Here is a 16,499-nt window from a genome sequence, read left to right on the forward strand (position 1 = left end):
TGGTGGGAGGAATATAAAGCAGATAATGCGAATCATATTGACACACCAAATCTTTTCTGGAACGCTTCTAAAGTAGTGTTGAGAGGCAGAATCATGGGATACCTGACAGGTCTTAAAAAAAAGGCTCAAGCTCAGCTGGAAATGGCAAGCCAAAAAGTTAGGACGACCTATGCAGAGTTTAAGCAAGACCCCACAGATTCAAATAGGAAAAAATGGTTTGAGGAACGTCAAAGTTTTGAGCAGTGCATGAAAGAGAAAGAACTACTTCGTAGTTCTGAATTTGAGGCCAAGATATTTAAATATGGCAACAAGTCAGGGAGACTTTTAGCCAATCTGGCGAAAGGACTGAGACAACCGCAGTATATAAACAGCTTGAAAAATTCTGTAGGGACCACTATACATAACCCGGCAAAAATTAATTCCATTTTGGGAGAATATTATGAAAAACTGTATAAAGATGGGGAGAGGGTCGACTTAAGTAACACACTTCTTGACAAAAATAGATTACCTAAGATGACTGAGGAACAACGACATATCTTGAATGCAGAGGTCACAGTGACAGAATTGCAGGGGGTGATAAAGGGGCTAGGTAACGCTAAGGCTCCTGGACCTGACGGTTATACTGGAGAGTACTACAAAGCCTTATGTACTCAGCTATTGCCGGTGTTGATGGAGGTTTACAATGACGTATTTAGGGGCGTATCGGCCCTGGATGGAACTAACCTCTCCTACATCAAATTGTTACCCAAACCTGAGAAAGACCCTTTACTGCCGGGTTCATATAGACCCATTTCTCTGATAAATGTGGACGCAAAGATTCTGTCCAAAATTATTGCAGACCGCTTGGCTAAAATGATGCCATCATTGATAGGACAGGAGCAGGTGGGTTTCATCCAGGGCCGTGCAGCGGTGACAAACATTAGAACAGTTCTTACCGTTATGGATAGGGTGCAACATGATCCGGAGAAGGGAGAGACCCCAGCCATGCTCACATTAGATGCTGAAAAAGCGTTTGACAATGTCAGGTGGGCATGGCTGGAGGCGGTCCTGGATAAAATGGAGATTACAGGGGCCTTTAGGGGAGTCTTGACGCAGATGTACCACAGGCCGCAGGCAAGGGTCTATACGCAGGGCCACTTATCCAAACTATTCGACCTACAAAAGGGGACTCGGCAGGGGTGCCCTCTTTCCCCATTATTATTTAATCTGGCATTAGAGCCACTGGCTAGAGAGTTATGCAAGTCTGACCTATTTGAAGGGATTAAAGTCGGAAAGTCGCAAGTGAAAGCGGCATTGTTTGCCGACGATATTATTTTATTTATGTCAAAACCACAGGGACAAATAGATTATATCTTTAAAGCATTGGAGAGTTTCGGGAAATATTCTGGATACAAAGTGAACATGTCCAAATGTGAACTTCTACCGATAGGCCAAAAAAGCAGGTTGGAGGTAGATAAAAATACGGGCATAGTGGGCTCCTTGATTAAATCCCAAATCAAATACTTAGGTATAAAGATTGGACGGACGCCACATTCCATCTATCAATTAAATTACCCACCTTTGCTCAACAAAATTAAGGATGATTTAGTCAGATGGCAGAATCTACCATTATCTCTAATGGGGAGATGCCATTTAATCAAAATGCTAGCAGTATCCAAATTGATGTACCCACTCCAGACCATACCAGCACTCCTAAGACACATAGATGTGAGGAATTTGGAGGGATGTTTTATAAAATTCATTTGGAATGGTAAAAAACCAAGGGTCTCATTGAGGAAGCTGAAACTGCGAAGGGAATTTGGAGGGCTAAATGTGCCTGACATTAGGGGATATAATTTGGCCTGTTTAAGTAGACACCTATTGGACTGGTTCAATGAGACTTCCCATTACTCTAATTTAAGGTTAGAAAAGCAGTTGGCGGCACCATGGGATCTAAAGGCTTTGGTTCATACCAAACTATCTCAGTTGCCACGCCTAGCCAGATGTTCATTAATACTACGGGATTCCATTATAGCGTGGAAAAATCTTAGAAGGGTATATAGATTGCCGTATCAGGTCTCGAAACACCTTCCTCTGCACAATAATCCAGCCTTTAAGCCAGGGCAGTCGGAGAGGTCGTTCCGGGGGTGGAAAGTCAAGGGTGTGAAGACGGTAGGCGATTTGTTCCATATTCAGGAGAATAGATGGGCGACTCTACAGGAACTAATAGATAAGTGGGGGCTGTCGGGATCTGATTTGTTCCCATATCTACAAGTCAAACACTATTGTAAGAGCCTGGCTACCAATATGGGTGGTGAATGGAGTAGGAATAAATTTGATACACTCATTACCTCTGGTAATAGACAATCCATATCGCTTTTGTATAGTAGTCTGCGGAGCCAATGGGAAGACACTTTTGCCAAAGGAGTGTTCGGGAGATGGGGGAACAAATTGGATCTGGAGGAGGTTTACCCAATCGTGAGAAATGGTATAGCAGCTTTACACAGGTCAGTGATGAATGAAACAATGAGGGAGACGCACTTTAAAATTATACACTGTGCCTTATATGGTTTTGACATGCCATTCAATAGCGCAAAACCAGATAGGATTGTGGCATGTCCGAGATGTTCCACCCCCAAAACTGATCTGCTACATGGGCTGTGGAGCTGCACAAAATTAGAAGATTATTGGAATATGGTGAGAACGATCTTACGAAATGGCAGTAATTCTAAAGAGGAACTCGACATCCAAATAGTAATGCTGCATGCAAGAAAACAGGTGGAGTCTAATGAAGGTGAAAATGATAATGGGCAGAATAAAGGCCTCACGGCAATGGGACATAGGATAGTTCTGGAAGCAAAGAGATGTTTGTTGTCGGCATGGCTTAAATCAGAGGTACCATCAAAGGCAGAATTTTTGAGACGTCTGAGGCATATGTTACACTTGGAGTGGCTAGAAGCAATAGGTAGAAAGGAAGCGGCTGGGAAAAAATTGTACAGGATATGGAAAAAATTCATGTTAAACTTCATGGAGGAGGCAGAATCAGTTAGAATCATGAGACCGTTTGCCCTAACAGCTTGGTACCTGCAGGAAGACATCAAAGGACGGCTAGGTAGGCTTAAAGTATGTGATCGGTAGAGATATAAGACAGGACAAGTAAGAGGAGACAAAGGGGTATCAGGAAAAGTGTATTAATGGTGATGACGAACAAGTTGGCGCTCAGAGAGATGTGTTTACCCTTGTCAGATATACTTTGATCTGTTATTATTTGTTGGATTACATGGGGGGGGGGGGGAAAAAAAAATATAAAAAATGCATAGTATTGTGTTGTCAGCTCTGAACTAGGATATGTCACCTAAAATGCATGATATAGAAGATTATGGAAATGTAATCTTTATTGTATGATGGATGATACTGTATTGATATCTTTTTATGATCATGACACAATACTAATAAACATCTTTATTAAAAAAAAAATAAAAAATAAAAAAATAGAAAAAATAAAGTAAAATAGACATATTTAGTATTGCCGCGTCCGTAAAAACCAGCTCTATAAAAATATCACATGACCTAACCCCTCGGATGAACACCGTAAAAAAGAAATAAAAAAAACTGTGTCAAAACAAGCAATTTTTGTCACCTTGCATCACAAAAGGTGCAACACCAAGTGATCAAAAACCGTATGTCCCACAAAATGGTACCAATAAAACCGTCACCTCATCCCGCAAAAAATGAGCCCCTACATAAGAAAATCTCTCAAAAAATAAAAAAACAATAGCTCTTAGAACATGGAGACACTAAAACATCATTTTTTTGGTTTCAAAAATGCTATTATTGTGTTAAAGTGAAACAAATAAAAAAAAGTATACATATTAGGTATTGCCGCGTCCGTAAAAACCAGCTCTATAAAAATATCACATGAGCTAACCCCTCGGGTGAACACCGTAAAAAAAAAAAAAAAAAAACTGTGTCAAAACAAGCAATTTTTTGTCACCTTGCATCACAAAAGGTGCAACACCAAGTGATCAAAAACGCGTATGTCCCACAAAATGGTACCAATAAAACCGTCACCTCATCCCGCAAAAAATGAGCCCCTACATAAGAAAATCTCTCAAAAAAATAAAAAACTATAGCTCTCAGAACATGGACACATTAAAACATAATTTTTTGGTTTCAAAAATACTATTATTGTGTAAAACTTTAATAAATGAGAAAAAGTATACATATTAGGTATCGCAACGTCCGTAACAATCTGCTCTATAAAATGTCACTTGACTGAACCCCTAAGGGTGAACGCTGTAAAAATAAATAAATAGAAACTGTGCTAAAACAACCAATTTTTTGGTCACCTTGCCCATAAAGTGTTATATTGAATGATCAAAAAATCATATGTACCCAAAAATAGTACTAATAAAACTGGCACCTTATCCCCTAGTTTCCAAAATGGGGTCACTTCTTGGGAGTTTCTACTGTAAGGGTGCTTCAGGGGGCTTCAAAGGGACATGGCATCTAAAAACCATGTGGAGTTCCTTTCCTTTCTGCGCCCTGCCGTGTGCCCATACAGCAGTTTATGACCACATGTGGGGTGTTTCTGTAAACCGCAGAATCTGGGTAATAAATATTGAGTTTTGTTTGGCTGTTAACCATCGATGTGTTAGAGAAAAAAAATTGATTAAAATGGAAAATCTGCCAAAAAAGTGAAATGTAAAAATTTGATCTCCATTTTCCTTTAATTCTTGTGGAACGCCTAAAGGGTTAACAAAGTTTGTAAAATCGGTTTTGAATACCTTGAGGGGTGTAGTTTCTACAATGGGGTCATTTATGGGGGTATCCACTATGTAGGCCCCACAAAGTGACTTCAGACCTGAACTGGTCCTTATAAAGTGGGTTTTGGCAATTTTCTTAAAAATTTGAAGAATTGCTTCTAAACTTCTAAGCCTTCTAACGTCCTAAAAAAATTAAAATGACATTTCCAAAATGATGCTAACATAAAGTAGACATATGGGGAATGTTAAATAATAAATATTTAATGAGGTATCACTTTCTGTTTTAAAAGCAGAGAAATTGAAATTTAGAAAATTGCGATTTTTTTAAATTTTGGGTAAATTTGGGATTTTTTTCATAAATAAAGGTGAAATATTTTGACTCAAATTTATGACTATCATGAAGTACAGTGTGTCACGAGAAAACAATCTCTGAATGACTTGGATAAATAAAGGCGTTCCAAAGTTATTACCACATAAAGTGAGATATGTCCGTTTTGCAAAATTTGGCCTGGTCAGGAAGGGGGCAAAGGGCCCAGATGGGAAGTGGTTAAACACCCTGAAAGACCAGGCCACTTTTTACACTCTGACCTACACTACTTTCACCGTTTATTTGCTCGGTCATGCAATTACCACCCAAATGAATTTTACCTCCTTTTCTTCTCACTAATAGAACTTTCATTTGGGGTATTTCATTGCTGCTGACATTTTTACTTTTTTTGTTATTAATCGAAATTTAACGATTTTTTTGAAAAAAAATGACATTTTCACTTTCAGTTGTAAAATTTTGCAAAAAATAACGAGAGTCCATATATAAATTTTGCTCTAAATTTATTGTTCTACATGTCTTTGATAAAAAAAAAATTGTTTGGGTAACAAAAAAAAATGTTTTGGGTAAAAGTTATAGCGTTTACAAAACTATGGTACAAAAATGTGAATTTCCGCTTTTTGCAGGCAGCTCTGACTTTCTGAGCACCTGTCATGTTTCCTGAGGTTCTACAATGGCCAGACAGTACAAACACCCCACAAATGACCCCATTTCGGAAAGTAGACACCTAAGGTATTCGCTGATGGGCATAGTGAGTTCATAGAACTTTTTATTTTTTGTCACAAGTTAGCGGAAAATGATGATTTTTTTATTTTTTTTTCTTACAAAGTCTCATATTCCACTAACTTGTGACAAAAAATAAAAAATTCTAGGAACTCGCCATGCCCCTCACGGAATACCTTGGGGTGTCTTCTTTCCAAAATGGGGGTCACTTGTGGGGTAGTTATACTGCCCTGGCATTCTAGGGGCCCAAATGTGTGGTAAGGAGTTTGAAATCAAATTCTGTAAAAAATGGCCAGTGAAATCCGCAAGGTGCTCTTTGGAATATAGGCCCCTTTGCCCACCTAGGCTGCAAAAAAGTGTCACACATCTGGTATCTCCGTATTCAGGAGAAGTTGGGGAATGTGTTTTGGGGTGTCATTTTACATATACCATGCTGGGTGAGAGAAATATCTGGCAAAAGGACAACTTTTACATTTTTTTATACAAAGTTGGCATTTGACCAAGGATATTTATCTCACCCAGCATGGGTATATGTAAAATGACACCCCAAAACACATTCCCCAACTTCTCCTGAATACGGAGATACCACATGTGTGACACTTTTTTGCAGCCTAGGTGGGCAAAGGGGCCCATATTCCAAAGAACACCTTTCGGATTTCACTGGTCATTTTTTACAGAATTTGATTTCAAACTCCTTACCACACATTTGGGCCCCTAGAATGCCAGGGCAGTATAACTACCCCACAAGTGACCCCATTTTGGAAAGAAGACACCCCAAGGTATTCCGTGAGGGGCATGGCGAGTTCCTAGAATTTTTTATTTTTTGTCACAAGTTAGTGGAAAATGATGATTTTTTTTTATTTTATTTTTTTCTTACAAAGTCTCATATTCCACTAACTTGGTATTCCGTGAGGGGCATGGCGAGTTCCTAGAATTTTTTATTTTTTTGTCACAAGTTAGTGGAATATGAGACTTTGTAAGAAAAAATAAATAAAAAATAAATCATCATTTTCCACTAACTTGTGACAAAAAATAAAAAATTCTAGGAACTCGCCATGCCCCTCACGGAATACCTTGGGGTGTCTTCTTTCCAAAATGGGGTCACTTGTGGGGTAGTTATACTGCCCTGGCATTTTCCAGGGGCCCTAATGTGTGGTAAGTAGGTAAATGACCTGTGAAATCCTAAAGGTGCTCTTTGGAATGTGGGCCCCTTGCCCACCTAGGCTGCAAAAAAGTGTCACACATGTGGTATCGCCGTATTCAGGAGAAGTTGGGGAACGTGTTTTGGGGTGTCATTTTACATATACCCATGCTGGGTGAGAGAAATATCTTGGCAAAAGACAACTTTTCCCATTTTTTTATACAAAGTTGGCATTTGACCAAGATATTTCTCTCACCCAGCATGGGTATATGTAAAATGACACCCCAAAACACATTCCCCAACTTCTCCGGAGTACAGCGATACCAGATGTGTGACACTTTTTTGCAGCAAAGGTGCCCAAATTCCTTTTAGGAGGGCATTTTTAGACATTTGGATACCAGACTTCTTCTCACGCTTTGGGGCCCCTAGAATGCCAGGGCAGTATAAATACCCCACATGTGACCCCATTTTGGAAAGAAGACACCCCCAAGGTATTCAATGAGGGGCATGGCGAGTTCATAGAATATTTTTTTTTTGGCACAAGTTAGCGGAAATTGATATTTTTTATTTTTTTCTCACAAAGTCTCCCTTTCCGCTAACTTGGGACAAAATTTCAATCTTTCATGGACTCAATATGCCCCTCACGGAATACCTGGGGGTGTCTTCTTTCCGAATGGGGTCACATGTGGGGTATTTATACTGCCCTGGCATTCTAGGGGCCCTTAAAGCGTGAGAAGAAGTCTGGAATATAAATGTCCAAAAAAAATTTACGCATTTGGATTCGTGAGGGGTATGGTGAGTTCATGTGAGATTTATTTTTTGACACAAGTTAGTGGAATATGAGACTTTGTAAGAAAAAATAATAATAATTCCGCTAACTTGTGCCAAAAAAATGTCTGAATGGAGCCTTACAGAGGGGTGATCAATGACAGGGGGGTGATCAATGACAGGGGGGGGTGATCAATGACAGGGGGGTGATCAGAGAGTCTATATGGGGTGATCACCCCCCTGTCATTGATCACCCCCCTGTAAGGCTCCATTCAGATGTCCGTATGTGTTTTGCGGATCCATGTATCCGTGGATCCGTAAAAATCATACGGACATCTGAATGCAGCCTGACAGGGGGGTGATCAATGACATGGGGGTGATCAGGGAGTCTATATGGGGTGATCACCCCCCCCTGGAAGGCTCCAGGGAGACGCCTGTATGTGTTTTGCGGATCCGATCCATCTATCAGTGGATCCGTAAAAAATCATGCGGACATCTGAATGGAGCTTTACAGGGGGTTGATCAATGACAGGGGGGTAATCAATGACAGGGGGGTGAATCAGGGAGTCTATATGGGGGTGATCACCACAGTCATTGATCACGCCCCTGTAAGGCTCCATTCAGACGTCCGTATGCGTTTTGCGGATCCGATCCATCTATCAGTGGATCCGTAAAAATCATGCGGACATCTGAATGGAGCTTTACAGGGGGTTGATCAATGACAGGGGGGGTAATCAATGACAGGGGGGGTGATCAGGGAGTCTATATGGGGTGATCACCACAGTCATTGATCACGCCCCTGTAAGGCTCCATTCAGACGTCCGTATGCGTTTTGCGGATCCGATCCATCTATCAGTGGATCCGTAAAAATCATGCGGACATCTGAATGGAGCTTTACAGGGGGTTTATCAATGACAGGGGGGTAATCAATGACAGGGGGGTGATCAGGGAGTCTATATGGGGTGATCACCACAGTCATTGATCACGCCCCTGTAAGGCTCCATTCAGACGTCCGTATGCGTTTTGTGGATCCGATCCATCTATCAGTGGATCCGTAAAAATCATGCGGACATCTGAATGGAGCTTTACAGGGGGTGATCAATGACAGGGGGTGTATCAATGACAGGGGGGTGATCAGGGAGTCTATATGGGGTGATCACCACAGTCATTGATCACGCCCCTGTAAGGCTCCATTCAGACGTCCGTATGCGTTTTGCGGATCCGATCCATCTATCAGTGGATCCGTAAAAATCATGCGGACATCTGAATGGAGTTTTACAGGGGGTTATCAATGACAGAGGGGTGATCAGGGAGTCTATATGGGGTGATCACCTCAGTCATTGATCACTCCCCTGTAAGGCTGCATTCAGACGTCCGTATGTGCTTTGCGGATCCGATCCATCTATCAGTGGATCCGTAAAATTCATACGGACCTCTGAATGCAGCCTTACAGGGGGTTATCAATGACAGGGGGGTGATCAATGACAGGGGGGTGATCAGGGAGTCTATATGGGGTGATCAGGGGTGATCAAGGGTGAATAAGGGGTTAATAAGTGACAGGGGGGGGGGTGTAGTGTAGTGGTGCTTGGTGCAACATATTACTGAGCTACCTGTGTCCTCTGGTGGTCGATCCAAACAAAGGGGACCACCAGAGGACCAGGTAGCAGGTATATTAGACGCTGTTATCAAAACAGCGTCTAATATACTTGTTAGGGGTTAAAAAAAACACATCTCCAGCCTGCCAGCGAACGATCGCCGCTGGCAGGCTGGAGATCAACTCTCTTACCTTCCGTTCCTGTGAGCGCACGCGCCTGTGTGCGCGCGTTCACAGGAAATCTCGCGTCTCGCGAGATGACGCGTATATGCGTGATTGTGCGCAGCGCTGCCACCTCCGGAACGCGAATCTGCGTTAGGCGGTCCGGAGGTGGTTAAAGGAAATCTGTCACCAGGATAATCGCTATTGAAGTAAAGCCATGGCCTAACAGATGTGCCTTTTTCTCAGCAATAGTTGTTTTCTATCTTCTGAAAATCCAGTTTATTTGGTATGCAAATGAGCCAGTAAGGCTTCTTTCACACTGGCGAACAGCCTGCTGAATCCATACTAACGTTTGCACACGTCTGCTACCGGAAGTGCGGCCTGGACCCATTCAATATAATGGGGACGTGCCAGAGATGCAGCCATGTGTGCAAAGGTTAGTACGGATCCAGCAGGCTATTCCCTTGCCGGACAAGCCTATCGCCAGTGTGAAAGAAGCCTAAGGTACCCAGAGGGGTGTTTATTCTCGCACGAAGGAGCCCAGGCACGCCTCCTGCTTATGCCCAAGTTCTCCCTCATGCAGAGCCCAAGCCCGCCTCCTCTCTGACATGGCACCCGGCCACAATATGTCCGCCCACCCCCTCCTACATCACATTCAAGGTATAACTCCACCCCCCCCCCACACTTTTCCTTGCTGTATCGCGTTTAAATCTTGCGCATGGCAGTGCTGAACACAGCCTGCGCACTGCCTGTCCCGCTGAGGGCATCAGCCTCAACCCCTCTACAACTGGGCATTTTCTACACCGTACAAAAAGGTATTAATGTAAAACAGCCAGGAAGCTATCTTACGTTTAGAACGGGCGCCTTTTCATAACTTCGGCGTCTAAAACGCTGATCTTAATAAATGTGCCCCTAAGTGCTATTAGGCTATCGCTTTACTTCAATAGCGATTATCCTGGTGACAGATTTCATCTAAGGCTTGTAAGAAATGAGTACGACTGCTCAGGAACCTTATCAGCAGCCATTTTGGTTCTCACACCAGTTGAGAGAAGTCTTGAGGACATATACTGTATTGACTTGGGATTTTTCTTTACTTCAGTGAGTGGTGTCCTGTAAACACAGCACGGTGTAGATGTCCTCTTTATGTCTCACGTACCATGCTTCGTTCCTCATAAAACATCTTCTCATAGGCTTGGCGCTGTGCTACATATCTTTGTCCCTCCACGCCTCATCTCCTCTGGTGTTGACTGATACCGCAAGTAATTTTAGCTGAATGGATGTTCAGACCAGGAGGTTAATACTCTCAGCTCGGAGTATTAATGAAGACACATTGCCCATCCTCCGCTGGGCATGATGCCACTCCAAGTCTCCTTTTGTGATTGTTCTGGCTGATTCACGTCTGACCCATTTGACCTCCATATGAGTCTGAAGGCTTTGTGCCGCTACCAGAGCTCCCATTAACTTTATGGTCCTAGTCCTCTTGATTCAAAGACCCGAAATACCGCCAGCGTCTGTGCGTTTGCGTATTATGAGAATCCAGATGGCAGTTATATTAATAGATATAAAATATTCAGGCACGTCGCCCTACACTGAGGGCACAGAACATATTTAATCAGCTTATCCAAGTCACTGGCTTTTCTAAAAATATTCAATCACCTTAACACTTCCACAGCCAAAGGGTTATAGACTGGAAGCGTAGAACGGTGCAGCTGACATCTCAACCCCTTCGGCATTGAAAATGATTCCCGTTATCTGTTATAATATTAAAAATGTTATTCCGTTTTTTTCCTATGTACATTTGTTGCTGGGAAAGCTGGATGACGACCATTGCGGGTTTTAAGAATGTTGTCCACCAGCTTTTCCAGACTCCTGCATGACATTTATGCCCAATTCTGCAGTGATACAGTAGCCATAGACTGCAGATTTGCCAGTCTGGAGTCTGGGTAAGCTTGATGACATATGAAAGCTGTTTCGAGGACCATATTGGTTGTCACCCTGCATAGTTTTATCTATATGTGGGATGTAAGATATGAACCAGTGTGCCCAGTATTACAACTTCCAAAGCGGGTATTACCCAATTTTCCCAAATTTCTGAAGAGAAAACCTGGCATCCTGTGCACTGGTATCGTCCCGCTTTCCCACACTATATGATAACTAGATAGTAAGTAACTCACCTACTAAACTGGTGGTGGTGTGGCAGTTGCATCCATTCATGTTGCCACCTAGCTTTCCCAGAAACAGAAGAAAACTTAATGAAAATTTAATTTAGGTGAAAGCTGGGTAATAACCAATATGGCCGCCAAGAGTAATATCCAGTTACCCCTGTCTCATCTGTATTGGTAATTATTGAGGCGCCGATCTGATGGCAGCTATCATTTGTGTGAACCCAGCTGGAATCACGTTTCCTCACTACCAGATGTTAAAGTCTTCTCAGCAGTGGCTCATGTGTCCTCTTTATCATATTTCTGAAACAGTGATGACTCCGCCAGTAAGAAGCTGTTGTGTACCGCCTGGGACATCCGGGAAGGTGACAGTCAGATGAACAGCACTTCCAAACAGCCTGGAGAAGAGGAGATGCTGACCAAGGCCAGTCTGCACCATACTGGCTCCCCGGTCCGAATACAGCGAGGGAAGAATGCGGCCACCTGCTCTCATGGGACAAATAAATCGGATTATGAGTTGTCCTTGGACCTTAAGAACAAACAGGTAAGGGTTGGTGGAAGCCCTTCTATAGGGGGGCGGGGGGGGGGGACTTCCCCAGTAGAGCAATATGGCCTCTTTCACACTTGCGTTGTCCGGATCCGTCGTGTACTCCATTTGCCGGAGGTGCCCGCCGGATCTGTAACAACGCAAGTGAACTAAAAGCATTTGAAGACGGATCTGTCTTCAAAATGCGTTCAGTGTTACTATGGCAGCCAGGACGCTATTAAAGTCCTGGTTGCCATAGTAGTAGTGGGGAGCGGGAGAGCAGTATACTTACCGTCCGTGCGGCTCCCGGGGCGCTCCAGAATGACGTCACTCTGAAGCGCCCCGGGAGCCGCACGGACGGTAAGTATACTGCTCCCCCGCTCCCCACTACACTTTACCATGGCAAACAGGACTTTAGCGTCCTTGCAGCCATGGTAACCATTCAGAAAAAGCTAAACGTCGGATCCGGTAATGCGCCGAAACGATGTTTAGCTTAAGGCCGGATCCGGATTAATGCCTTTCAATGGGCATTAATTCCGGATCCGGCCTTGCGGCAAGTGTTCAGGATTTTTGGCCGGAGCAAAAAGCGCAGCATGCTGCAGTATTTTCTCCGGCAAAAAAACGTTCCGTTCCGGAACTGAAGACATCCTGATGCATCCTGAACGGATTTCTCTCCATTCAGAATGCATCAGGATTCTTCCGGCATAGAGCCCCGACGACGGAACTCTATGCCGGAACAGAACAACGCAAGTGTGAAAGAGCTAATACATAATACTGCATAGAGAGCAAACATTATTGTACCATTTATAGTATAGAAGTGCTATACAGTATCAATTAATGGTACTAAATAGTGCTTACATAATACTTTCATTTAGAGCCTAGATAATAGTGCCAACCAGTGAATATATCAGAGTGCCTACATTGGTGTCATTTATGAACACAGAACTGCGCCATACAGTGCTCACAGAAGAATGCCTAAAGTGCTGGCATACGTGTGTATGCCCATTTCATAGTGGGCGGTAAAGTGAATACATGAGGGTTTTGTCACACAGAGGTGTAAAGGGAATCTGTCACCTGGATAATCAATATTAAAGCAAACCTATGTCCTTACAGCACTTCAGACCTTCTTTCCATAGGTTTTTCTTTTTCCTTGGAGCTCACTTTATATCTTCATAAAAATCCACTTTTATCCTTATGCTAATGAGGCATTAAGATGCCCAAAGGGGGGTTATTTTTATTCAAAAGATTCTCAGAAATGCTAGAAAATAGTGTTGTACAGGGGCCATATAATACTGTCCTAGAACCCATGCATAATGATACCATACAGTGACCACATGGCAGCCACATAGTTTCATGCAGTGCTAGATAACAGCAGATAATACTCCAGTTCCTAGCGCCTACATAATAGTGCCTTAGAGTGACTACATAGTACTCCCATTCAGTGCCTATGTAATAGTGCAATACAGGGACCATATTTAGAACGGGTTGCTAGGGGACACGTTTACAGTGGATGATGGGATTGAGGAAGCGCAATGTAATTGTCCTTTTTATAATGCTCTAATCCAGCCCTGATCATAACACATTGCAGTATAAGACGCCATGAATGCAGCGGACTATAATGATATAAGTATAAATGTACTGTCCTAGAATTGACCAGCTTTACTTACCTTCCACTTCTTGTACGTTAGCTCTAAAAATGTTTCTGGGACTGTAGCATTGTTCATCCTGCACGACCTGGTTCATGAAAGAAATGCCAGGACTACAGTGAAGACTGACAGATAAGCAGTGTGATAGGAACATGGACCAGGTCAGGAGTAACTGAAAAATGCTTGTTTATCATTCAGGTATATAGGACTCCTGGTCTTAAGAGGGTTCTGATTGGACCCCCTGGGCTACTTGGTCTTCAGCCCATTTCCCTTGACCTTCTTTTTGCTTTTTCTGCTGAAATAAATGAGTAATCACACAAAGCCCGGGGCTGCAGGATACTCTACGCCTTGTTACTGATGTGGCCTCTCTGGGTTTTGCAGTGTTACGGTTCTTGCCCTCGGTAATGAGATTTATTTTCATCCTAAACTTCTAGCCGGTTCAGTAATCACTGGAGCAGTTTCCAAAACCAAATGCGCAAATCTCAGTTTCCATAGAAAAGTCCAAATCTGCAGCATTCATCCACTTTTCATAGAAACAGTCACAGATTTGTCGCAACATCGGTGTATCACTAATATGGACATTTACAACACTTCCTGTTTTTTTGTTGTGGAAGCTATGGACCTTTTAAGGGAAGGACCAGACGTGGTAGACCCATACAGCACGATACAAGTGGATGGGATTTTCCAAATCCCATCCTCGTGTAGCACCAAAACCAGAGCATGCTGTGGAATTTCAAATCTGCAGCATGCCCATTATTGTGCGGAAAAGCACCACAAGTTCTGAGGCCCAGTTCTTCTGCCCTACGGTGTCCAATGTTGAGTCACATGACTGGAATTGTCATCAGTCCCACCCCAATAGTCAAAGTAGACGATTTGTAAGCTTCCCGACTTGACTATTGAAAAGGTGATGGATTGCAAACTGGAACCAAACATCTTGGGGAGAAGCCCTCCATGACACTAATGGTCAGTGACTTCATAATAACATAGGTAGCCATAGTAGCTGCCTCCAATGCACAGGCTACAGTACCCATGTGTTCCTAACTACATCAGTGCCCTGACTAACACAGTGACCCATAGTAAATGATGCCTACAGTATCCCATAACAGTGAGGACCACAGTGCCCCTTTACATTGCCAGCAACAGTGGCTCATAACAGTGACAGCCACCAAGCTCTATAACAGTGACAGCTGCAGTGCCTGAGCTTGTGACTTTTCTGTAGCCCAAGATATAGTGATGCTTGTAAGTTAGTGAACCTTTTCGAATTTTCTATATTTCTGCATATATGTGAACTAAAACTGCATGAGGTTTCCACACAAGTCCTAAAAGTAGATAAAGATAACCAAATAAAAAATAAGTTACAAATATTAGACTTGAGCATTTATGTATTGAGAAAAATGATCCAATTCACATGTCTGTAAGTGGCAAAAGTATGTGAACCTTTAGGAATAGCAGATCATTTGTAGGTGAAGTTAGAGTCAGGTGTTTTCAATAAATAGGATGACATTCAGGTGTGAGTGGGCGACCTGTTTTATTTAAAGAACAGGCATCAAATTCAGATTTTCACAACACTTTTGTGGAAGCGTATGATGGCACGTAAGAGGAAATTTATGAGGACCTCAGTGGAAGAGTTGTTGATGCTTATCAGGCTGGAAAATGTTACAAACCATCTCTCAAACTCTTGAGAAATGGTTTGTAACATATCTTGTTACAAACCATCTCTAAAAATTTTGGAGTCTACCAATCCACTTTCAGGGTCCATTCACACGTCCGCAAAATGGGTCCCCATCTTGCAGAACGGGTGCAGACCCATTCATTTTCAATGGGGCCTCAAAAGATGCGGACAGCACACTGTGTGCTGTCCGCATCCGCACTTCTTTTCCACGGCCCCGCAAAAAAAATAGAACATGTCCTATTCTTGTCCTCAGCCACGGACAAGAAAATGCATTTCTATCTTAGTGCCGGCCATGTGACGTCCGCAAAATGTGGAACACACATGGCCAGTGTCCGTGTTTTGCGGATCCGCAATTTGCGGCTGCAAAACAGTTGCGGACTCGTGATCGGACCCTCAGACAGATTCCTTGTTGAAATTCAGGACCATTATTATCCTCTCCAGGAGTGGTCAACCCACAAAAATCACACCAAGAGCAAAGTGTGTAATAGCCTTTTAGGTCACAAAGAAATCCAAGGTAACCTCTAAGTAACTAAAGGCATTTCTCACATAAGCTAATGTTAATGATTCCACCATCAGTTCACTGAACAGCAATGGTGTGCATGGCAGGATCGGAGAAAGCTTCTGCTCTGCAAAAGGAACATTGCTGCCCATCTGCAGTTTGCTTAAGATCACCTGGACAAGCCAGAAGAGAGCATTCCATTGGAGGAAACCCTCCAATATAACCAGTGTCGGACTGGGGTGCCTAGGGCCCACCAGTAAAATTTATTTACCAGAAACAGATGTACCGTTGTTATTGCCGTAGTTATTTGCCACTCGCAGTTGTGTGATACTGAATTATTTGCCTCAATAAATAAATTACCAAGTCTAATATTTTTAAAGCTTTAATTTTTGCTGCTTTTTTTTTAAATACAGAGTTAAACATGAGAAACAGTAGAAAACAGTTCCATTCATCTGGTACCATAAAAACAGATCCCCAGTGCAAAAGCAACAAAACAGAGGTCAATGAAAAGAGAAATTAAATCAGCGTCTTTCACA

At 42.7% G+C, this 16,499-nt stretch overlaps 1 protein-coding gene across 6 annotated transcripts in view; it reads left to right on the forward strand.

The window, feature by feature from the left end:
- The window catches only part of IQSEC3 (IQ motif and Sec7 domain ArfGEF 3), a 148,880-nt gene that overhangs the window by 88,764 nt on the left and 43,617 nt on the right, over positions 1-16,499 (forward strand). For all 6 annotated transcript variants that reach the window (XM_040436318.1, XM_040436325.1, XM_040436334.1 and 3 more), the window contains exon 3: positions 11,933-12,164. In XM_040436318.1, the coding sequence (XP_040292252.1) occupies positions 11,933-12,164 (232 nt within the window). The remainder of the gene's footprint in view (positions 1-11,932; positions 12,165-16,499) is intronic.

This window comes from Bufo bufo, chromosome 1 (genome assembly GCF_905171765.1).
Source record: "Bufo bufo chromosome 1, aBufBuf1.1, whole genome shotgun sequence".
NCBI lineage: Eukaryota > Metazoa > Chordata > Amphibia > Anura > Bufonidae > Bufo > Bufo bufo.